This window comes from Pseudonaja textilis, chromosome 3, assembly GCF_049901715.1.
Source record: "Pseudonaja textilis isolate UNSWEBS1 chromosome 3, rPseTex1.2, whole genome shotgun sequence".
NCBI lineage: Eukaryota > Metazoa > Chordata > Lepidosauria > Squamata > Elapidae > Pseudonaja > Pseudonaja textilis.
Window position 1 is genome coordinate 140280406 of NC_141992.1, and position 23954 is coordinate 140304359.

Consider the following 23954-nt stretch of genomic DNA (forward strand, 5'->3'; position numbering starts at 1 on the left):
TCCTTCCAAAACATATTCATATCTGGATATATATTCCTTCCATATATTCATCTTATTTTGCACTATTACTACTAATCAATAGTTGTATGTTTTATTTAGCAACTATTTTACTTTCTTAAACTCAGGCAAGGCAGGGCCAATTCTCAGCCTGTCATAAATCTGAATACAATTTATGTTTAACACAATATTCTCGAAGCAGAGTTTAGCAGATATATAACTTGATACCTATTCATTCCCACACTCATACCCTCTCATTTGTTTAGCAAATAAAAGCTAAGAGAAATGTTTTGACTACATGTCAGTTTTAATAACTGATAAATTCCCCTATTGATAGAATTGGCTTCCTATAACAGACAAAGTCACTCTGTTCTAAGGAGACTAATACAAGGAAGTTTTCCTCTATGATCTTGTAATGTAAGAGCCTTGGCTAAGATTTTAATTGTAAACTTTTAGATGTCTATGAGACATATGTAAATGCCATGTCTAGTAAACAGGCTTGAAAAACTCTGGCAAATTAAAAGCTGCTGCTTGAAGAACAGAGCAAAATATCCATGGTCTTCCTCCTTTTCCATGCTGGAAATGTATGAGTCTGTCTTCCCATTTCAGACTTTAGGAAAATAGAGACCTATCCAGTCTTTAGTGCACTAAAGTACCATTTTCCTAACAAAGCAGTGCATCGATTTATCTATCCTTTGAGCTGTAGCTGAAGGAGACCCCATTTTTCATGTCACTATTCATGAGGTTTCTGGAGTTTTCTCTTTCAACCTTCTCTCTGCTAAATATGGTGTCCTGGTCACTCTCAAACTCAGATTCTGAAACCATCAAACTGGAATTGTGTTCAGTGCTTCTGTGTTTTATACCTGTGTGGAAAGAAGGATTTATTGTGTGATGATTAGGATTACAGTTGCATTGCAGTCCTGTTAGGACATCTTTCTAACCATATGATGTTCAACTAGTCTCTAAGTCAGGTTTTGTTTTAATCAATTGTTTGGCTGAATTCATAGACAGATTCAAAAATAAAACCACTGCATTATGACTGAATGCAATCTGTAAATCAAGCAACTGTCTCCATAGAAATAATGATTTCAGTCCAAAATGATATATAAATTAATGGCAATAATTAATTAACAACAGTCAAAAGGATCACCCAATAGGAACAGTTAAATTAAAACAAATTAAACAGTTAAATTAAAACAAATTTAATTTTAATAAATTAAAGTTATTAAACTTTAGTGGAGACAGATTCAAAGTGATTGAAATAAATTTATAAAATCAGTGGGGGTTTTTCACAGTGATTATCTGTGAAAAATGCAGAAGATCTTTATGGTTTTCTAATATTACTAAATTTTTATGGCCTGAATTTTTATTACCAACTTGTTCCATCAAGTGCAATTCCCCCCTCAATAGTAAAATCATAATCCTTCTTTATTTTATGGAATGAAAAAAGAAAGCAAGAAAGAAACATCATACCATATTTGGGCCTGAGCTCCATTCTTTCCTGATCATCTATGTTGTCCAAAATTGTATATTTCATTTTTTTTCTTATTTTGGTCCTCTTTTGGCTAGGAATTAAAGAGAATTGATTAGGTTTTGAGAAACCAACTTCCTCATAATGCAAATCTTTGTTCATGGGCCTCATTCATAAACTGCTATTCATGTCCTTTGGCAAATGCAGCTGCCCTAGAGATATGACCACACCAGCATAATCCTGTTCGTTTACAAATAACCAAGTCTATAGGAGTGTCTAGAGTATGATGGTCATAGCCCAAAAGGATTGGGTTCACCCTGTTCACAGACATAAAACTAGTTGAATTGGCTGTGGCTCTTTGTGGAAGCAACCAATGTGTTTTATAAGACATGGTTGATAATGGGGGTTTAGCATTTAAAAGCCAGGGCAAATCATACCATAGCTTGATGTGATATGTGATCCAGCTAAATAGCTTATTGCAGATTTTGTTTAGTCTACCGTATTATGAGTAATGACAAATAAAGATAGGGGAGAGATAACATTTAAATTATCTTCTCTCATCAGATTCTTTAAGATGTGTTGAAATTAGCTGGCCAGGATGCCTCACTTGCAACAACTTCAGTAACTTTCCAAATCCATAGAATGATTAAAGAGCGGATAGTCCTATCCTTTTGAAACATCTTTTTAACTAAATATGTCTTGTCTAATGTGTGTTAGTGAGCATCTGAAACCAAAGATGGGCAGCCTACAGCCCAAACTTGCAATTTTTTCTATTGGGGGGTGGTGGTGGCCCCAAAGCTCGCCCTAGTTACATTACTACAAGTAGTAGCAAATTATCAAACATAAGCATTGTTAATTTCACAGCAATCTCAAATTGCCATATAAGCCTTTGGATCGATTTAATGCTACATGAGCTATTACAAAAAAGAAAGCAAGAAAGAAACTAAGAAAATCAGGGCCACCATTTGCATGACATAATTTTATCACATTGCCAGCTGCTAACAACATTTATTTATTTTTAAAAAATGCTCTGACTTTCCTCATCCTTGGTTTAAACTGAATAGAGGAATATTACCTTTTGCAACAGCAGATGCAAAGCCAAATTAACCCAACCACCAATGCAATTCCAATGAAAGCGGATGCTGATACGTAGAGTATACTCCATTCTAGAAGACAAAATCGGAACATTTGAAGTTAGAATCAAAGGACCCATTTGGGTATCTACGAGGAGAGGCAAGGCAGGGCAGGGCACGTAGAAAAAACATTTCATTTATTAAACAAAATAAATTATAGCTGCCCATCCTCCAAAAATAACTCCAGATTATGTCACTGTGGTGCAAACCCCATGACCTACTTGCGTCTAATGTTGGAATGTAAATATGAAAAATGGGCTTGGGAGGATTGAGGTCATTAAGTTCAAGGGCAGGAATCCTCATACCACTCTTGAGAAATTCTTGATTTAATAGACTTTATTACCACAAGACATCTATTTCCTTCTGCAGTGCACTATCAATATTAATATAACACCTTAACAGACATAGGTTACTCCTGGGAAACATCATTGAGTTCTTCCCAACTCACCACAATTGCTCTCCCCATTGCCTAGGTATCGCTGTATCAAATTTTCCATCCACATTTGATAGCAAATACAATGCTTTGTGATGGGGTCACAGCTTCCATGTCCAGAACACTTTAAGAGGCAAGCTGGAAATCACAAGACAACTGAAATTATTTATGTACTTAAAATTAACTCTGGGCTAATTTTAAGAGTGAAAGCTACCCCTTTATATACATATACATGTATTTCCTGCCATGGAAGAGGGCATTTAAATACCTACCAGCTGTGTCAACACGAAGCACTTTAAAAAGTAGAAAATCTGGCTTTTTCTTCAAGAGTTGCAAACGCAGCACTTGGGCCACATCTGAAGCCTTTATGATTTTGTAAGGATGCCCATTCTGAACATAGAACACAACAGCAGTGCTGAAGGGAAGAGGCACAGATTAACTATCAATAGATTGATTATCGCAATCATAAATCTTTATTTGGGATTAACGCCACCTACCCTAATGATTGTTCTTTCTTCCTAGAATAACCCTGTAAATATATAATTGGCCGTCAAGTGCCAGGGAAATTGGGAGATCTAGGCAGTTCAAATGGGTATAAGGATTTATTGCAAGCTTAAATTCTCTACAAGAATCAACTATTAATGGCCAAAGGAAATTGACAGTAGATAAGGATTTAAAGATGGGCTGGACTCAGATCTTTTGTGAGCGCAAAGGGACTCAGGACTGATGACACATTTGATTCCTCCCTCAGGCTCAACCTGGTCATCTTCTATATTGGCTGCCAGCAAAGCTGTCCCATAAAATAAAATGGAAGCTAGACATTACAAAGCATAAAGTTTCAGAACCATCGGATTTTATTCATAAATAAAATTATGCATATATAAGGTTGTTTTATTAAGGTTTAATGCCCAATCTTACTCACCTACTCTGAATAAGTTCAATGGGACTAACATCTAAGTAGATGTGTACATAATAACAGTAATTACTCTGTGTGTGTATGTGTTTGTGTAAAAACCCTTATTTTCCCCCATCTCCTTGTACCTGATATCAGAATAAGCATGTATCTTCTGGATATTAATGTCTGTATGTAAGACATCCAGGAGTGCTGCTAGCTGTTGGATGAGGGTATCTTTCTGTTGTTCAGTCAGTTGACCAACTTCAATTTGCAAGATCAATTCCACAAGCCCATTTTTCTTTGGATCTGTAAATGAAAAAATAATAATAATGCCTTTCCTGAGAGCCTGTCATATAGTGCCTAACAACATGGCAGTCATATTTGGAGGTAACACTTAGCTAACCTTAGTTGGGTACTTAAATGAGGAAATGCCAGGAAATTCCAAGATTTCAAGCTAAGAATTTTTTTTTTAAAAAAAACATCTTAGAAGACGGCAAGCACTTCTATATTGTTGCATACCACATGGAAATGCCCATAAGTTAACAAAAGTTCAAAGCATCTGATTGAATGATACTTCTGATATGCTTTTAAGCATGTGCTATGAACTGCAGTGGAAAGTTTGGAAAGCTACCCTAAAACCTCTGTATCAATTGAGAACGTCTTCAACCATTTTGCCAAAGGAAAGGGATTTGGGAACAATGCAAGGAAATAGCTTAGGCCAGGGGTCTCAAACTCGCGGCCCGTGGGCTAATTGCAGCCCGCAGGACGATATCCTGTGGCCCCCACCGTGATATGAAAGTATAATATTAGTGTGGCCCGCAGGGGGAATGGACCTCTGAAGGAAGTCCCGCCCGCCGTTCCTCATGGTGCTTCTTCGCCACCCTGAACTTTAACAAGTCCAAGTACAGGTCCAGACTTACTGATGATCATCTTCAAGCCATACTGAGGGTCTCAAGTGCCTCCTCTCTCAAGCCAAATGTGGCTCAGATATGTGAGAGGAAGCGTTGTCAAGTCTCTGGCAGCAAGGAGTAAGCTGGAGAAGCCATGTTCTGAGGAACTGTTCATGATCTTCATTCAATGTTCCATTCATGTGTTCAGGACAGTTCATGTATTGGAGAAATCATTAACTGTTGATGACATTTGAGGATATTTTTTTAACGTTTTTTGTGGAATCCCTTATGCGGCCCAGCCTTACCCAGACTCTTCCTCCAGAGGCCCCCAGGTAAATTGAGTTTGAGATGCCTGGCTTAGGCTATATAAATGTCTTAGAAAACAGCTTACCGGGCCATACTTCCACAACAGCTGTGTCGATGTCTGAATTTCCTTTGACATCAGTGACTTTCAAGTGAAACATGTAGCTCCCCTCTACAAGATTGGTTAGCTGTAAGACAGCCTCACGGTTGGAGCCAAGAATCACATCCTGCAAAAGCAAAGAAATTGGCATTCAGAAGACCACATCCAAATGTATTCTTCTCTGAAGCCAATTATTTGATGTCTCTGTTACCAGAACCATCTCTCAAACAGTAGTTGCCTTCACCTACATTCAGGCTCACTCCAACCAAGATTCACTGTGCCCACAGTTAACGGAGTTACTAGGGCATGTGAGGCATAAAGTCCCATAAGTATCTCTCTCTTTGCAACTCGCAGTGACACTCAACCTGAATGCCATAAAATTGGTCTAGGATAGGGGTGTCGAATCGGCGGCCTGTAGGCCCAATGCATCACACGCAGGCCATGCCCACCCTGCTCCACAAAGGCAATAAAAGTCACAATACACCACGGGATGTCATGTGACGCAATCGAGTTTGACACCCGTGGTCTAGGTAGGACATAACATGTAAGTCCTCAACTTACAACAGTTCATTTAGTGACCGTTTGAAGTTACAATGACACTGAAATAGTAACTTGGGACCGTTTTTCAGACTTACGACCATTGCAGCTTCCCCCACAGTAACATGATCTAAATTCAGATGCTTGGCAACTGACTCATATTTATGGCAGTTGTAGTGTCCTGAGGTCACGTACAATGGCAGCGATTCGTATAACAACTGTGGCAAGATAGATCATAAAATGGTGCAAAACTCACTTAACAACTATCTTACTTAGCAGCAGAAATTTTGGGCTCAATTGTGGTCATAAATCAAAGACTACCTGTACTGGCTAACAGGTACACCATGAAGCATGTTCTCTCAAAGCCATGAATCCTTTCTTTGTTCCTGTTTTCAAAACAGGAGTATCTCCAGCTGATTTGCCTGAAGCTGTTCCATCCAAATCTAGTTAAACTCTCAATTTGATGGATCATGTTAGCCGCTATTAGCAGTAAACAGATAGCCTGATTAAAAAAAATAAACTCAGAAAAAAAATGTTCCATTTGGCCCAATCAGACAGTTGAAATACTTACTCCGGCTGCTGGACTCTGGCCATCCCGGATCCAAAGATAAGACACAATTCTTTGGTCATCAACAGAATGAGATCCATCCAAAGCAATAGAGTTATTGGGGAGAACAAGGATATGTTTGCCTCCTGCAAGGGCCTTTGGTGCAGAGTTGCTACCTAAATACAACAAAGGGGGAGATTTGTTTAAACAAGAAAAGAGGGTTATAATACAGACGTAGCCCAAATATAAACCTTGTACTAAGACGGTTCTCAGAATGCAAAATTTTCAAATTTAAATGTTGTAATGATGAATCAAAACAGCCCCAACCATTTAGGAAACCCCAAATTGCCTCTTCCTAGTTAGACTTTGGATCAGGACCAGGAAGATTAAAATGGAAGCCCCAAATATGTAAAACACAGGAGAGGAAAAGAAACACAGGCCATTTATTCAGGGGTGGGCTTCAAAAATTTTAGCAGATGCTGATGAAGATGGGAGAATATTAATGGTGGAAATAATGGACAACAATAGAAAGATACTTTTGACTGCAATTTACGCCCCAAATGATAAACAAGAAGAATTTTATAAAAAACTACATTTGAAAATAACTGGACTGGACTATGCTAATATAATTATGATGGGAGACTTTAACGGAATTGTGGACAATAAATTGGACTATATAGCAACAACGGCAAAGCACAACAGAAAGATACCTCCTAAATCCTTTTTTAAAATGATAGATGAACTAACTTTAAAAGCTATATGGAGAGAAAGAAATGCTAAACTTAAGCAATATACTTTCTATTCAAATAGACATTTATCATGGTCCAGACTAGATATGATTTGGATCTCAACAGATTTAATATCTAGTGTTCAAGAAGTAAATATTGAAACAAGTACTTGGGCTGATCATAACCCATTGACAATTAAATGGAAGGGACAAAAAAAAAAGATCGAGATGGACGTTAAATAATACTATTCTAAAGGAGAAAGAATTTATACAATGGATGGAGAAAGAACTGGCCTTTTTTTTTAAAGAAAATAGAAAAGAAGACACTTCAATACAGAATGTTTGGGATACAATGAAGGCATATGCCAGAGGCTTGATAATAGACTATACAAGAAAAAAGAATATTAGGAAAAGACAAGCTATTAAAGCCTTGGAGGATGAGTATAAAAGACTTGAAAAGGAACTGCAGAAAATGCCTCAGAAAAAAGACGTTAAACTGAAACTGGATATAACTAAACATAAAATGGACTTAATAGAGAAAGAAGAACTGGCACAGAAAATTAGGAATGCTAAACAGAATTATTTTGAAGATGCAAATAAGCCAGGTAGATGGCTAGCATATAAGTTGAGAAAGGAGAAAGAGTTGAGGAAAATACTGCAGTTAATAGATGACCAAGGTCAAATTTGTTATGGCAGTAAAGAGAAAAAAGAAATTATTAAAGACTTTTATAGACATTTATATAAGAAAGAAGATATTGATGAGGAGAAAGTTAAACAGTACCTGCAGAATGATAGAATTAAGTCAAGCACTTAAGAAACAAAATAACGGGAAAGCACCAGGTCCAGACGGGTTTCCTGTAGAATTTTATAAAACGTTTCAAGAATCACTGTGTATTCCACTGTTAGAAGTTATGAATGAAGCTATGTCAAAGAAGATGATACCTAAAACATGGTCAGAGGCTTATATTACACTTATTCCAAAAGAGGAGGCGGATCCACTCCAAATTAAGAATTACAGACCGATCTCTTTATTAAATGCAGATTATAAAATTTTTGCTTCTATATTAGCAGAAAGACTTAAAAAATATTTGAATAATTTTATTCATCCAGATCAAAATGGGTTTTTGCCAAAGCGGCAAATTAGAGACAATATGAGAGTAATTCTGGATACTTTGGAATACTATGAGGCGCATCCTGAAAAGCAAATGGCCTTGATATTTTTAGACGCCCAAAAGGCATTCGGTAATGTGAATTGGAGATTTATGTTACTGTTAATGGAACAGATGGGCTTTGCTAGAAGATTTATTCAGGCAATAGAAGCAATTTACAATGAACAAACAGCTAAGGTAATGATGGAGGGAGAATTTACAGACTCTATTAATATAAGAAAAGGCACAAGACAAGGTTGTCCCCTTTCTCCCTTGTTATTTGTACTGACTTTGGAAGTGTTGAATAGAAATATCAGAGAAGATAAAACTATAAAAGGAATGAAAATCAAAAAGGAAGAATTTAAATTACAAGCCTTTGCAGATGACCTAGTCTTTATCTTAGAAGATCCCATAGAGACAGCCTTGAAGCTGCTGGAAAAGATAGAGATATATGGTGAGGTGGCCGGTCTGAAAATAAATAAAGATAAAACAAAGATTTTGCCAAAGAATATGTTACTAAGACAAAGGGAAGAATTAGCAGAATTGTTGAAAATCCAAGTCACAAACAAGGTTAAGTATTTGGGGATATATTTGACACCAAGATGTAGTACATTAAAAGAGAATAACTATATTAAACTTAAACAACAGATAGCCCTAGATTTGAAGAAATGGGAAAACTTACAATTGTCATTAATAGGGAGGATTTCAACAATTAAGATGAATATTCTACCCAGAATCCTATTTTTGTTTCAAACAATACCAATTAGGCTCGGAAAAGACTATTTTGAGGACTTAAATAAAATTGTGTTGAAGTATATATGGCAAGGTAAGAAAGCAAGGATAAAGTTAAAGCTCTTGCAGGATGCTAGAACTAGAGGAGGGTTTGGCCTGCCTAATTGGGAGTTGTACTATCAAGCTGCAAATTTGATGTGGGTTAGAGAATGGATAACATTAAGGAAGACTAGATTGTTGACATTAGAAGGTCATGATTTGCTGTTGGGTTGGCATGCTTTTCTATGGTATAAGGGAACCAAAACACAGGGCTATTTTAGAAGACATTATATACGGGAGTCTTTGTGGTTAAACTGGGAGAAGATAAAAAAACAATGTTATTTGAAAATTCCAGTTTGGTTATCGACGATAGAAGCTTTTTCTTATCCTATAATCTATAAAAAGGAACAAACAGTTAGATATGGGGAATTACTAGATGAAAAGGGTGAACTTAAATCGATACAAAAATTAGAGGAACAAGGTATACAGATGATTTGGTTTTCATATGTGCAAATACATTCAAGGTATGATAAAGATTCTAAAACAGAAGGTTTCTATGATAAACAGACTGATTTAGATAAGATTTTGATGGGTACTGATGAAAAGGTGATTAAAAAATTATATGGTTACTTATTGGGAATTAAGCTAGAGGAAGAACAAGTTAAAGAAACTATGATTGCCTGGGGGAGGAATTTTGGATATGGGATTGACTTAGAGAAATGGCAGAAATTATGGTTGCAAAACTATAAAATGACAATGTCTACAGCCTATAAAGAAAACTTGTATAAGATGTTTTACAGGTGGCATTTTCCTCCGACAAGGATAGCAAGAATGTTCAAGAACAAATTGGAAAAATGTTGGAAATGTCATCAGAAACCTGGTTCATACTACCATATGTGGTGGACTTGTGAGGATGCTAGAAAATATTGGACTAAAATCCGCATGTGGTTGGAAAAAATGACAAAGAAACATATAGACTTGAAACTGGAGCTTTTCTTATTGGGAATCTTACCAGATGTTTATAGTAAAGATTTGAAATATTTGATTGTGAATGTATTAACTGCGGCTAGGATTGTATTTGCAAAAAATTGGAAAAATGAGAAAATTCCATTGCAGGAAGAAGTTATCAAGAAAATATTGGAATGTGCTGAGATGAGTAGATTGACATTTGAAATTAGAGAGCAAGAAGATAAACAATTTTATATAATTTGGGACCTTTTCTATCAATGGCTGGATGATGAAATACAAAAATAGAATATTTAGAATGTTAGACAATAAGGAATATTATTGATTTTACTTTTCTTTTTTCTTCTTGTATTTGATATTTATAAAATGTTTTTTCTTTTTTTTCTTTTTTTAGGATAGAATTGGTATGATTATATGATTTGCTATAGAATAAATTACTTTAATCATAGTTATCTCATAAGGCATGATTGAATAAAAGTATAGTCAAATCTTTTTTTTATATAATGATATATAAGTTTGGATTGATAATAAGACTTATTATGTAAGGTAATTGTAATTATGACTACGAAATGAATGCACAAAACTGATGAACCAACCGACATACTGTTTGTACATAAGTACGGATGAGAGCTGATGTTTTTATGTTTTGTCTGTTTGTTTGTTTGTTAAAAAAACAATAAAATTGTTTTCAAAAAAAAAAATTTTTAGCAGTGGGTTCTCTGTCTGGTGGCTGGGTGGTCTTGGCCATGGTGGGTGTGGCCTACTCGGCCTCCAGCCACCATGGTGGGGAGGGGCATTTTTGCCCTCTTTGAGCCTCCAGGAGGGCAAAAACAGGCCCATTTCCGGCCTTCCTGAACTTCCGGGAGGCCCATTTTTCACTCTCCCCAAGCCTCTGCGCGCGCCCTGCACTTACCTGCATCCAAAACGGGCCACATAGGGACTCCTGGGAGGAGAGGGGTGGGTGGGGCCAGCCAGGAGTGGGATTTGTGGGTTCTCCAAACTGCACAGAATCTTAGCTAGGGGCTCTCCCGAATTCCTGCAAACCCCCAGCAGCCCACCTCTGCATTTATTCAATAAATTTCTTCAAAAACATGAAAGAGAAAACCTTACCCTGCTGAACAATCACAGAAAGTATGGCAGTGCTGCTTAGCCCTTGATCATCTTCTACTGTCAGTCTGAAATGATAGGTTCCAATCTGTAGATCTGAGACCGTTGCCACGGCGCTATCGGCATTCTCCATATGCAAAGAACTTGGCCCACTGTGGCAAAACAAAGCAACCCATAATGCTGGATCCACTTTTAGCTCAAAATGTAAAAGCACTATTTACAAGCCAGGAAATCAACCCTGACTGATCTTTGGAAGGACAAATACGGAAGCTGAAGCTCAAATATGCTGGCCACCTAATGAGAAGAGAGGACTCATTGGAAAAGGCCCTTGATGTTGGGAAAGATTGAAGGCAAAAGGAGAAGAGGATGACACAGGATGAGATTGTTAGAGAGTGTCATTGACACAATGAACCTGATTTGGGGTAAACTCTGGGAAACAATGGGGAACTGTCCTGGCATGTTATGGTCCATGAAGTCATGAAATTCAGACGTGACTTAGCAAATGAACAACTATTGAAAAATATTGCAAGCTATTGGGGCATACCAGGAGAGGACTGAAGTGTCAAGTATTTTAATCCTTGGTTTTAAGCAGATTCATCCCAACTGAATTATGAAAACAACCACTGCTCAATTTTTTTAGATCTTTTTTATCCTGCCCATATTGCTTTATAAGTAACTCAAGGTGGTAGGTATGCATACAGAAATATGCCTTCCTCTTTCTATTTTCCCCTTAAGAATAACCTTGTGAAGTAAGTTGGACTGAGAGAGAATGATTGGACCGAGATCACCCAGGTGGCTTTCTTGCCCAAGCCAGGACTAGAACTCACAATCTCCTGGTTGGTTTCCAGGCCAGCACCTTAATCACTACACCCAACTAGTTCTCATTATAGGTGATCCTTGACTTACAACCCACAACCAAACCCAAAATGTTTGTTGCTAAGCAAGACAGTTGTTAAGTGACTTTTGCCCCGTTTTACGACCTTTCTTGCCATAGTTGTTAAGTGGATCACTGCATATGATAAGTTAGTAACAAGGTTGTTACTGGTTGAATCTGGTTTCCCCATTGAATTTGCTTGTCAGAAAGTAGCAAAAGGTGATCAGATGAGCCTGGGACGCTGCAATTATCATAAATGCATGTCAGTTGGGAAGCATCCTAATTTTAATCATATAATCAATGGGATGCTGCTGCAATGCTTGTGTGAGAAACGGTCATAAGTCATTACACAAGTAGTTGCAAGTCGGGAACTACCGGTACATCTCCCCTTTGTCAACTCATAAAACATTTTGTATACACGTTTTATAGTTAACAACAGAAAGAAGGAGGGGGAGTTTCAAAGAGCAGGCAACAGTGTGGAATCGAAAGGACATTCCCTTCATATTTTCTTCAAAGACTGATTAGATGACTGAAGCTTCTGCCATGAAAAAACCTAATTGGAGAGCATGATTGATGACTCTTGGCTATGGACGATTTTCGTTGGATGATACACCCAGAGGGGTGGAGGAAAAAACAGGATAAAGGGTGACAGTGAATTACATAATCTCAGAGTTGGCTACGCCCAGGTTACTGCCGGATGTAGAATGTTAACTTCAAATAAATCTTTTTTAGTTTTGGCAGTGTGGCTCGAGGCTCGTGATTTAATTGGAGTAACTGCCGGAATCCTGACACCCTTCCCTGACTTTGTCAACATAACAAAGTTAATGGACAAGTATTAATATAAAGTGTAGCATGTTTGGCACCTACTTCACCATGAACTGCTCTGGAAACGTTATTTTTTCCAAGCGGTCACAATTCTGTAGGAAACAGCATGGATAATATTTTAAACTAGAAAGAGGTGATTAAGAGCGACTAAGATTTCCTATTCAAATCATACAATCAGAAGAATTGAAACATAGGCATCTATAATATTATGTGTCCAAAAAAGGTAACGATCAAGTGGTGGTTACAACTACACAGGCAAAGTTCCCACCCTGAGCTTTTCTTAAACCTTCCCCCACTATTTGTGTCACCCCCACCCCACAGTTTGTCTTCCTTAAACTTTTCCAGTCCTTAGCATTATTCAATCCTGATGTCACCTATGCCTTGGCGCGCATCTTCCCTCCGTACAAAATACCTGATATTCTCCCAGTGATAGTAAACAATCCCTATGTCATCAGTGCTCATGCTCCCATCGAGATTTGTGCTCCGGATAGGAAAGGTCAACACTTTATCGGGGCCAGTCATGGCTGATGGAGGCTTGTTTTGCCCTGTAAGAAAGTCAAAAACAATCCAATCCAATGTTTTTTTCTATATACGTATCCTCAGTGAGATCTATTTCCACCTCTTTAAGGAGTTACATGAACCTTAAGATCAGTAAAGAGACCAGAAAGGGTTAGAGCTGGGATTAGGTTTAAAGTTTGGGGTTAGGATTGGGATTAGGGTTGGGGTTGGGGTTAGGGCTAGGGAAAATGGATAGATTATTTTATTTTCTTGCCTTATTGTCTTCTTCTACAAAATTCTTTTACTTTTTCTACAAATATTCCAAAGTCAAGAGTTTTGTGCGCCCCTTCATTCTTACAAGCCATATTTTTTTCACAAGGCTCCCATATAGGAGACCTGCTATATTCATTCAATGCCCAGGGTGCAATTTCTATTCACTACAGGCACCTATGATGGACACTGCAAAGCAGGCCATTGTTCTCTCCTATTTTTAACATCCAAGTCAGGTGCATCTGTTCATGAGCCCAGATGTTCTATTATGTCAGGCCTATATGATGCCCTACCAGGCCAGACTGTTACTGTGACTTCAGCTGTTGACTTCTGATCTGCAGAATCCATTACTGTCAGCTGGAACATATATTCTCCTTCTTGCATTGCAGACAGTTGAAGATACGGACTCCTTACACCCTAGAAAATCACACGGAGAACATAAATCAGAGGTGTTGAAAACAAGTGCAATATAATGGTGCGTGCTCTTCCATGTGAAGAGCACAATTTGTTGTTGACCTCCTTGTAAGTGCTAATATACAGAGTGTACACATTGCATTAACCAACATGTGGCTTATTTAATACTGTTAAGGATATAGTCATCAGGTTTTGTAATCTAGGATTTATGATTTGGAAGATTGTGTGAATGCAGCAAATTGTGGCTTTAGTATGCATGAAACCAAACACATTCTTACAGCTTTTAACCTTTCAAATAAATTCAAATGGGCATCAAAACTAAAAGCACAAAATGTTTCTACATATAATAGGCAAATAAATTTTAGAGTGTTTTGTGCAATTTTCGGCTTAATACTTGACTGGCAACTTTTAGATAAGGCACGTCCATTAGTCTTACTGTAGCAGAAGTTCCATTGAATTGTAACATTCACTGCCATGTTAATACAGTTTAACCTTTTGTGGTTGAATGAATACCCAAAGAATGTATATGCAGCCCTATCCCAAAGGAATTGGAACTACAGGCAAGTTTAATTATATCCTTATTTCTTTTATAGAGTTTGTTCATCTATATTTTATATTTATTCTATAGAATATAGAATATTCTATGTTTCTTCTGTTGTGGATCTCAAGGCAATATGTGTGGGTTTTCTAGGGAAGCTCTTATCCAAACATTATTATATTATGGTATGTGTTATGTGAATTTCATTGTATGTATACTGTGTATGTATGTACAATGACAATAAAGAATTCAATTCAGTTCAAACCCAAACTTGCTCATCTTCAGAAGACTAATTGTTCTATGCTTTCAGGCGATCCTCTATTTTTAATTCACACATAACAAGATGGAGCCCTTCAAATATGCTCTTATTGTACATTTTTGTTCCTGGTCGTATCTATTTCCTTATTTTCCAACCGTAGCAAGCGGCCTGCAGGTTATTTTACAAATGCTTCAAAGTCAAGTTCGAAAAATCAGAAGGAATCCTCTTTACTAAACTTAAAAGTTAAAATGTATTTAGATAGTCAACACAGGACCAGGCACAGAGCAAGCATCTCAACTAATTTCAGTGTTTTGTGTCCTCTTTTCAGAAGTACCACAAATTCCTTTTCAAAACTAGTTTCAGATATAACACAAATGCTTTGGCATAAAACAAGATGTCCTTCAGTTACCTGCAGGGCTACCATTGTGCTTTTACTTTTGGGACTCAGGGACCATTCATAGCTGACAATTTCATGATCGTCTTTACTCTGGTTTCCATTTAATGTGATTGAATTTTGGGGCAGACTAATTTCTTGATCCGGTCCAGCACTGGCAACAGGAGGAGAATCCAATAGTTTGTTGACTCTCAAGGAAGCTATGGTGGAGTTAACTGCTCCATCAGAATCGGTGACAATTAGCCTGAACAACAAAAAACAACAAAAATAATACATGGAGAATTCATATACCAAAAAATGTGCCCTTCTCCTATTCATATCTCCTAGCTATGTACGTATAATTCCATGCATATTTAACCGGTAACAAAAATCGTGATCAAATTCATGATACTGAATCTGAACACTCACTCATAGTTTTGACAGCTGTGCATTACTGGACATGATCTGGCCCTTTGACCAATTTCAGATGGCCGTTCATCTCCTCCTCATCTAATACATTGGAATCAAGATATACATTGATACAATAGCAATATACGGTATAATCTTGATTCCAATGTATTAGATCATATTATGTTCATAATCACAATAAGAATAAAAAATTATGCTTTTCTGTTTACTTTATGATTTTCTGTTTACTTCTGTTTACTTATAGTAAGATCTCAGAACACATTTGAGAAAAGACAAATGCTAGTTGTCTCAACCTGTCTCTGAAGCTATGAAGCCCAAGATTCAAACTACGCAAGAACTGAATAAGGCTAAGGGGTTGATCTCCTATCTTACTCAATCTGTTTATTCTGAAGAATTTCTTCTAGAACAGTCTGAGAGAAGAATGAGAAACCATAAACGTTTCTCCATTAATGATCTTCCACTTAATATTTTTTTTCTTTCCATGAATAGAAGACGGAAAGTCCAGTCTGGATCTAACTCTAAATATAAAGAATCAAGTAATTTCCCTAAATGCAGAAGAAGGGATTCCTTGTCTTAAGCTGTTATTTTGTTGAGAAAGCAATAATTAGAATAACTCACCGGAAAGTGTAATTGCCAGGAATAAGATTAGAGAGGTATAAAACAGGTGTGTTAGCCGATGCCTTCTTTTCCCGCAAGGGACCCTCAATTTCTTCCCAGTGGTAACTCACAATTTTAGTATCATCTACACTTTCTGTGGTTGAAGAAAATATCACAGCCATAGGTCAATAAATCTCTGTGAGTACATATTATTACACTAAGGGTATTTCTTGTCAGTGACGGCTAACCTTTTTGAAACCAAGTGCCCAAAGTGTGAATGTGCATGCACATCCCCATAATGTAATGCGTGCATCCCTGCACATGCCCCTGCTCATGTGCCCCACCCCGCATATACGCATGCATCCCCTGCACATGTGCACGTCTTCCCCACACTTGCACACTCCCCCTGCGTATGCCCACAAATCCCCCGCGTATACACCCTGCCCCCTGTGCATGTGCAGCAGAGACCCAGAGACCAGCTGGCCAGCAGGAGGTGCGCGCACATGTACAGCAGAGCTGAGCTGGGCGACAGCTCGCATGCCCACAGAGAGGGCTCTTTGTGCCACCTCTGCAACACATGCCATAGGTTTGCCATCGTGGTACTAGATTAATAAAAAGCACTTTCTTGTCAACTTTTCTTCCTAAAAACAGCAACCTTGTGAAGTAGTTTGAGCTGATGAATAGCGCCTGGTCCAAAGCCATCTAGAGGGAACTTTTTAATCATGTAGTCCTATGATTTATCAGTTTTCCCCAACTCCCTATGATTAATTATATTGGTTCTCTACATCAGTGAGATGCTGGCAGCTCACAGAATGTGCCAACGTCTATCTCATGACAGACTGTTTATATAAACAGGATAGGGTTAAGAACATTACTTTTAAAAGTAAATTGGAAAAAGCTGTATTAGAAGAAGAGCGTCTTTGTGAAGAAGTAACATGCAGTATGGGAATTAGGATAAACTGCATTCTTTATCTATCAATCCATTTATCTAAGTGTGGAAAAATGTTTATAATTGGCTAATAATGGAAAGTAATGGAATACTCCATACCAAAATGGCTCAGATTTGGACTGATTTCCACATCTCTAAATTATAATGCAAAACAACAATTGCAACTTGGTACTTACGATTTCCATTAATGAAGGCAGAAGTAATAGGATAAGAAATCTCCTGTACTTTGGGAGAGACAATAGCAACAGGAGGTTGATTTATTCGGATTGCTGGATAAAGATAAGAATCAGAATACCTTGTATAATTAAATAAATCCACTGCATGCATTTCAAACCCATGCTTATTAAACAACCAGTAACCACCTCCTGACCATTGAAAGCATTAAATTCTTAACACGAGAAATAAAATTTAGTTTTTGACCAATATCACATTTTTTTAAAAAAAAACAGAATACAAATTACTATTCGAAAAAAACACACTACATCTTGTGTCCAAATGAAGAAAATTGTATTGTGTTGGGAATTTGGTAATGAGGTATCCTTCCCCCTGCCACAGCCATCAAGCCACGCCCACCAAGCCAAGCCACGCCCACCAAGCTACATCACGTCCACCAAATCACATCCATAGAACCCATAGTAAAACCATTTGAATCCCACCACTGGACACTTGGCAACTGACATGTACTTATGGCAGTTGCAGACTCCCATGTGATCACCTTTTGTGAATTTATGACAAGCAAAACTTATGGGGAAGCCAGATTCCCTTAAACACATTACTAACTTAACAACTGCAGTAAGAAAGATCATAAAATTGGGCAAAACTCAATTACAGTCTTGCTTAGCAATAGAAATTTGGGGGTTAATGGTGGGTGTAATTTGAGAACTAGCCATATTTAAATTCAGCTAGAAATAAATGGTATGCCTGGCAACTTGATTTTTTTCCTCCTGTAGCTTCAAAATTAGGAAGTACTAGAGAGCAAAAGAAGAACATTTAAAGCAGGCAAAATTTCTTTAGGCGATCACCGGAGAATTGCCTTCCATTTTATAATAACAAATTACAAGAATGAATTCCCAAGAAAACTTTCTTCTATCTTAAACTGAAACAAGGAAAGGGACAGGATGGGATGGGAATTTTTCACTGTTATTCCTTATTTGATAACATTTAGGAATAATAAAATATCAACAGTGAATTTAATTCAGATCCACCAAAGTAGAAATTAATTGAACGATCTGGAAAGCAGTTTTACCTGGCTGGACAGAAACATTTACAAATCCTTCTCCAAATGCATTTTCAGCAGAAACTGTCACTCTGAAGACATAGGTACCTTCTGGCAGCTGGTAGAGAAACAGCGTGTTGATATGGGTGCATTAATTTTAAATAGATGTAGGGCATCTTAAAGGCATAGTTCAAATCACTCCAAGAAGGGTGAGCCTACTCATATCTAATCCAAAATACGAATATGCCTAGCACAACCTTGCTTGCCAATTATTTCCAGAAGTGTGGAAGCTGTCACAATTCCCAATCGGTATTGATGGAGAAGACTGCTGTAGACCAGGACTATTACCCGGACTAGTCAGCAAATTAGGAAGAAAACAGTTTAAGAAAGTCTGCCAAAGCCATATTTAGAACAAAAATGTAATTTATTTACACCATCTAGAAGTATTTTTGATATGACAGATTCTCACCTTCTCAATGTAAAGTCCGCTAAGACAATTATCTGTCATAGTAAGACAATTGTCATAGTATAAATAGAAAGCTAACTGAAATTGGTTCCCCAGTAAATATGGTTGATTGACCAGTCTGAGAAACTCTTTCTGGAACAAAGCATTTTCAATGTATAAACAGGGAACTGAATTCCCTAAATTTATATGATTTTTCTGGGTTAGGGCGAGTCCAAGAATCATCCCATTAAGTCCTCCAAACAGCAGTGGGTTTTTGTTAATATTTACAAATATTTACAATATTTACAAAGATTAATAAGTGTGAATAGAACTAAGAATGATTTCCCACAACAGGGGGAAAATGGATATGTTTAAGATAGTGATGTAACTTTTACTTGGTCTTGTTTCTATTGGGAAATTGCCTCTGGTTTTTAATGCTTGAAGTAGAAAAGAAAATGAAATTTAGAATTAATAATTAACAATTTAATAATTGTGTAATTATAGAGCTGGCTTATAACAATTATAGGTAATGTAAAAAGTTGAGGTTATAAATGTGTTAGTATTTTATTGTGTTGAAAAGAATCAGAATCAATACTTTTTCTTTTCTTTATTTTAAGCCTGTACTTCTCCTCCTCCACTTTTAATCTTTGTTTTCACTGTATTTTATGCTGTAATAAAACTTAATAAAACTTCCATTAAAAAAACATAAAGCTAATGAAGAAAACTTTTGGTTTTTCCCAACTTAGCAATTACTATACTTTAGTAGATCCGTAGCAATGAATGCTGAACTTAATGGTCTGATTCAGCAGGACTCTTCTTATATTATTGGCGAATGTTCTGAACATTTAAAATCTGAAAAATAACAAGATGAATGCTCATCACCACACATTAATTTTTTCTCTAAAGTGAGACAATTGATTTCCAACTAGTTGAACATCTCATTCATCTGGGTTCCATGATTGGAAGCCATGGTTGGTTGTGTTGGCGTTCACATCCATCAATCAGGAATCTCATATGAATAGCTTAGAGGTGGTATTCAGCAGGTTCTGACCAGTTCTGGAGAACTGGTAGCGGAAATTTTGAGTAGTTTGGAGAACCAGCAAATCCCACCTCTGACTAGAGATTTTACAGTATCCTTCCCCTGCCATGCCCACCAAGCCACGCCCACAGAACCAGTAGTTAAAAAAAAATTGAATCCCACCACTGGAATAGCTGCTTTATCAACTGGGACTCTTTTTCAAGTGGTAAATATGATTGTTTTCAGAAGAAAAACCATATAAACCATTAAGGGAGTCTTACACATATCAGAAAAAGTAAACACTTCCAGTACTTTACACAAGTTTGAGTGGGCAAGGGCCTACTCACTTGAGAAAGTTTTAGAGTTGGTGTGTGCTTATCCTTCATTTCACCATTGTAGCTGTCAGGGTAACTGATCAAGCTCCATTCGGATATATATTCTGATTCTAAACAATAAAGAAAACGTAGAACAAATAATTATGCCTGCTATTATGCAAGTTCCAATCACTTTCATATGGTAGAGGAACTGTAACTCTCCCCTTGTCCTATAACTTATACCATGCAAGACTTTCTTGCCAGACCTGGTCTCTCAGCACTGATGAAGTTACCTACTTTAGTAATGAAACAACTGCAAAACAACTACCAAGCTCAGGGAGCTCTAAGGACCTCATATGGTATCTCCTGATTATATGGTCTTGGAATTCTAGAAACTAAAGACACCACCTTGAGAAAAAATATATATATAAATTATGAGCTAAGTAATTTTAGGGATATCTATTCCAGCAGTTGTATGCTCCAAATCTCCATCCCACTTGCAGCGTGTTGTATGTAGGCACATGACTTTTGCAGATTTGGTCTCTTTCCTGAATATTTAGGCCAAGGGACTATGAAGAAGCCCTTTTCTAGAGGCTGATTTAATGCCCTTCCATCAGCTCTACTGAGAGAGACTTTGCCCTTGTGGTTCCAGAGAAGAAACTCTCACTCACATCCCTTCCTATGATCCGTTAAGACAGTGCCACTCCTCAACCTTTGGGCACCAGGGACCGGTTCCATGGAGAAAAGTTTTTCTGTGGACTGGAGGGTGTATGGTTTTGCATGCAGCCTCCATCACATGCATCACATCTAACCTTAGACTGTCTACTATTGACCTCACCCCTTTCCTAAGAGATCTGTAGGGGGCGTGCATAAGCGCACCAACGTGCCTACCATCCCGGTCCTATTGTTTTATTTATTTTATTTATTATTTATTTTATTTTATTTATTGTTTTTTTATTTTTTTTATTTTTCTTATATGTATCCATGTATTCATAGCTATGTTTTTACTTATACCTATTATCTTGTAAGCAATTGACAAAAATTGTTTCAACGGCGTGGTTGCATGCTGTGGCCCAGTACCGATCCATGGACCGGGGCTTGGCGACCTCTGCCTTAAGATGTGCTCTCATTGCCCCAATCATTTCCAAATTCGAGAGCAATACAGATAAATTTTATATTTCTTATTTTTTAAGAGATGCTAACCCTGTACTATAGGTGGACATATATATTTTCACCAAATTACACAACTGCATAAAATTTTTAATTAGATATGCTGTTTTATTACCTCATTATTTTTTCCATGTCCTACAAGAATGTTTCTGTTTCTACTCTTTTATTGCTCACAGACCATAATAAAGATATTTGATTTGATTTGGTGTTCTATGTAAGTGATACGGTTTGATTTGGAATCCCCTAGATGTCTAGGTTATTCCGACATGCAGCCATTTTCTTTCAAGACAGAAACAGTGTCTGATTACTGCCATTCTCACTTTGAATTTAACTTGTGATGTTTCTCTTCTGTTTAAATTAGGCTTGCATAATGCTCGTCAAAAGTTATTAGCCAAGAAACAATTCTACAGGCTCTATGTTAAGATTGAGGTAAATCCTATACCCGTGTTGGCGAACCTATGCCACGCGTGCCGGAAGTGGTATGCAGAGCCATTTCCCCCCAGCACATGAGAGGTCACCCAGAAGAGCCTCACTGTGCATGCGTGTGCGCCGCTGCTCGACAGCTGATTATCAAGTATCTGGTGTGCATGCTCAGGGAGTGGAAGGGGTGCGTGGAAGATGCACACGCATGCGCAGGGACGCACTGCACACGAGGGGATTGTGCCCGCAGCGTGAGAGGGGGAAACACACATGCATGCGCAGATACCCTTTGCGTGAGGGGAGAATCGCACGCGCATGCAGACGTGCGGCGCACAAGGGAGTTGCACGTGCATGCACAAAGATTCATGGTGCACGAGGGGGAGTTGCGCACGCATTCACAAAGATGCACAGTGCACGAGGGGGAGTTGTGCATGCATGCGCAGATGTGTGGCACACAAGGAGTCACGTGCACATGCCTTGGAGGTCTTCTAGTCCAAGCCCTTGCTCAAGCAGGAGACCCTATATCATTCCAGACAAGTGGCTGTCCAGTCTCTTCTTAAAAGCCTCCAGTGATGAAGCACCCACAACTTCTGAAGACAAGCTGTCCCATTGGTTAATTTTTCTCATTCTTAGGACATTTCTCCTAAGTTCTAGGTTGCTTCTCTCCTTGATTAGTTTCCAACCATGCTTCTTGTCTTGCCTTCCGGTGCTTTGGAAAATAGGTTGAGCGCCCCCCCCCATTTTCTTTGTGATAGCCCCTCAAATATTGTAACCCCTGCTATCATGTCACCCCGAGTCTTTCTTTTCACTAGACTAGACATACCCAATTCCTGCAACCATTCTTCATATGTTTTAGCCTCCAGCCCTCTGAAAAAGTGTTTTTAAAATATCTCTAAAAATGTTTTTAAAATACCCCCATCCACCCCAGCAACAACAGCAAGAAAATAAATGTCTCCTGGAAACAGAACAAAGCAAACCAATAAACAGGATAGATTACATCCCTTCTTCATTACGTGCTCATTTTAATTAAAAAAAAATTGGGGAAAGATTAAATAAACAAACAGTACAAATTCAAAGTCAAACCAAAAGAACACAGACTATCTCATTTGGCTGAATATTTAAACCAAGATTTCTATCTGTTTGCTTGAAGCCAATCCTTTTATTTATTTTTAATCATTTAGAAACAATTTCCATTAAAATATAACAGGAGCCAACAAGAATAATGGAATGGCTGTCCATAGTAAAACTAAAGATTAAAAATGACTACAACACATAAAATATATAAAATTTAAAATTTATTTATATATTAAAGTTAAATTTTGTGGAAATGTGGGAGGAAATAGGTTTTGGCCTATTAAAGATATCTCCAGTGTCTTAATACTTAGCAAGATCTTCTCAGGGAAAAGTATCACACAACGATGGTTTCTCCATGGTAACCACCTGCTTCAACAACAGCTGTACCTGGAGAAGTACTTCTGGGAAAATCTTAATTTTTGGCCATTCAACCGAGAAATGTTCTTCCAACATCACTGTCTTAAATCAGGAAGGGCTTCAACCATAATTTGAAGACTATTTCAACAAATGAAGAGATCTGGATTATGAACATGCTCTCAAAATCTCAGTCATAATGAAACCATGTTACCTGTTTTGGGGATCGTTGTGGAAAATGTAACTTCGCCTGCAGCACAACATGCAGTGCTATGAGCGCTGGTGGGAAATGTTGTAGGTTTAGTTTGTATGAAATTATCTGGGTTTGACACTTCAGTTTGTGCTGGGATGGTGGAGAGAAATTCCAGAATTCCTGAAGAAGGAGGATTATGGGGAGGTGTTACAATCTACAAGACAAATTGAAGGAATGTATCATTATTGTACTTTTTTTTCACATTCTGCTATACAACTTTGAAAAATAAGAATGTATTGGAAGATCTAGATTCAAAATTCTAGTCTTGCTAGAATCAACAATATTATCAACAAAGTCTGGAAAAATACTATATGTTCCCAAATTCCCAAGAATTGCACATATTATGCATTTGTGCAAGCAATTTTCTGGGATGCTTCCAATTCTGTTACAAAACTTGGACTGAAACTGGGTGACATCCCTGGCAATGTGCAATATGTCTGCAAACTCTAAAGAAAAAAGAACTCCATCGGAGCAAGAGAAAACAAAGAAAAAAAGAGCCACGGGAAAATATATATTGGACTTGAAATTACATAAATAATACAGAATATTAAAAATGCCTTTGATCTGACAACATGCTTACATATGAGATGGACATAGTACCATTATATCTTCTTCATATGAGCTGCTCTGGAAAAAACC

At 37.6% G+C, this 23954-nt stretch overlaps 1 protein-coding gene across 2 annotated transcripts in view; it reads right to left on the reverse strand.

Moving 5' to 3' along the window:
• Positions 1-285: 285 nt before the first annotated feature.
• KIAA0319 (KIAA0319 ortholog) overlaps positions 286-23954 on the reverse strand; it is a 33185-nt gene continuing 9516 nt past the window's right edge. Inside the window, exons 4-20 of one of the 2 annotated variants that reach the window (XM_087930964.1) lie at positions 23277-23469; positions 20078-20175; positions 18298-18385; positions 17228-17275; positions 16124-16256; positions 15113-15341; positions 13786-13909; positions 13137-13269; positions 11029-11177; positions 6331-6482; positions 5211-5349; positions 4076-4235; positions 3307-3449; positions 3050-3172; positions 2544-2634; positions 1471-1562; positions 286-860 (exon numbers count right to left, since the gene is read on the reverse strand). In XM_087930964.1, coding sequence (XP_087787090.1) covers positions 682-860; positions 1471-1562; positions 2544-2634; positions 3050-3172; positions 3307-3449; positions 4076-4235; positions 5211-5349; positions 6331-6482; positions 11029-11177; positions 13137-13269; positions 13786-13909; positions 15113-15341; positions 16124-16256; positions 17228-17275; positions 18298-18385; positions 20078-20175; positions 23277-23469 — 2274 coding nt within the window. In that variant the 3' untranslated portion in view covers positions 286-681. Of the gene's footprint in view, positions 861-1470; positions 1563-2543; positions 2635-3049; positions 3173-3306; positions 3450-4075; positions 4236-5210; positions 5350-6330; positions 6483-11028; positions 11178-13136; positions 13270-13785; positions 13910-15112; positions 15342-16123; positions 16257-17227; positions 17321-18297; positions 18386-20077; positions 20176-23276; positions 23470-23954 lie in introns of both variants that reach the window. The other variant, XM_087930963.1, reaches the window with a different exon arrangement.